Below are 854 nucleotides of genomic sequence, written 5' to 3'. Positions count from 1 at the left end.
TCCAGTCCCCCAACCCTAAACCTGTCAGCCCGGTGTCCTTTGGCAGGTAAAGGGCTCCAGTTGCTCAGCCCTAAATCTGTCAGTCCTGGTGACATACTGGAGACAATCAGCTGTCCTTTGTCACAGAAAGAGCTCCAGTTCCCCAACCCAAAACCTGTCAGTCCTGGTGACACACTGGAGACAATCAGGTCACCTTTGGCAGGTGAACATCTCCATTCCCCACCCCAGGTGCCCTTTTTCAGTTCAAGCTCCCCATTCCCCAGCCCAGGTGCCCTTTTCCAGGTGAACATCTCCATTCCCCACCCCAAGTGCCCTTTGTCAGTTCCAGATCTCCATTCCCCATGCCAGGTGCCCTCCAGCAGATGAAGATCTCCATTCCCCACCCCAGGTGCTCTTTGTCAGTTCCTGATCCCCATTCCCCAGCCCAGGTGCTCTTTGTCAGTTCCTGATCCCCATTCCCCAGCCCAGGTGCTCTTTGTCAGTTCCTGATCCCCATTCCCCAGCCCAGGTGCTCTTTGTCAGTTCCTGATCCCCATTCCCCACCCCAGGTGCCCTTTTTCAGTTCCTGATCCCCATTCCCCACCCCAGGTGCTCTTTGTCAGTTCCTGATCCCCATTCCCCAGCCCAGGTGCCCTCTGGCCCCAGCGCCCCGTACCTGCCCGTGAGCTCCTGCTGCCAGCGCTGCCCTTGCTGCTGCCCACGCTGTCGCCCCTGGTGAGGATGGAGATGCCACTGAAGCTGCTGGCTTTGGTGACAGGCGGCCTCAGGCTGCGGATGGAGCCATCAGAGTCCGTGCTGCTCCAGGGCCGCGGCTCCAGGGATTTGATCTCGCTCTCGGTGCTGCTCCGGCCGGG

General features: G+C 59.5%; 1 protein-coding gene across 1 annotated transcript in view; it reads right to left on the bottom strand.

Annotated features, from left to right (window-relative positions):
- R3HDM2 (R3H domain containing 2) overlaps positions 1-854 on the bottom strand; it is a 22205-nt gene that overhangs the window by 13522 nt on the left and 7829 nt on the right. Inside the window, 1 exon segment of the mRNA XM_031064569.1 lies at positions 656-827. Within this exon segment, the coding sequence (XP_030920429.1) occupies positions 656-827 (172 nt within the window).

The sequence above is a fragment of the Geospiza fortis genome, unplaced genomic scaffold (genome assembly GCF_000277835.1).
Source record: "Geospiza fortis unplaced genomic scaffold, GeoFor_1.0 scaffold599, whole genome shotgun sequence".
NCBI lineage: Eukaryota > Metazoa > Chordata > Aves > Passeriformes > Thraupidae > Geospiza > Geospiza fortis.
This window is presented reverse-complemented; position numbering and strand designations above follow the sequence as displayed.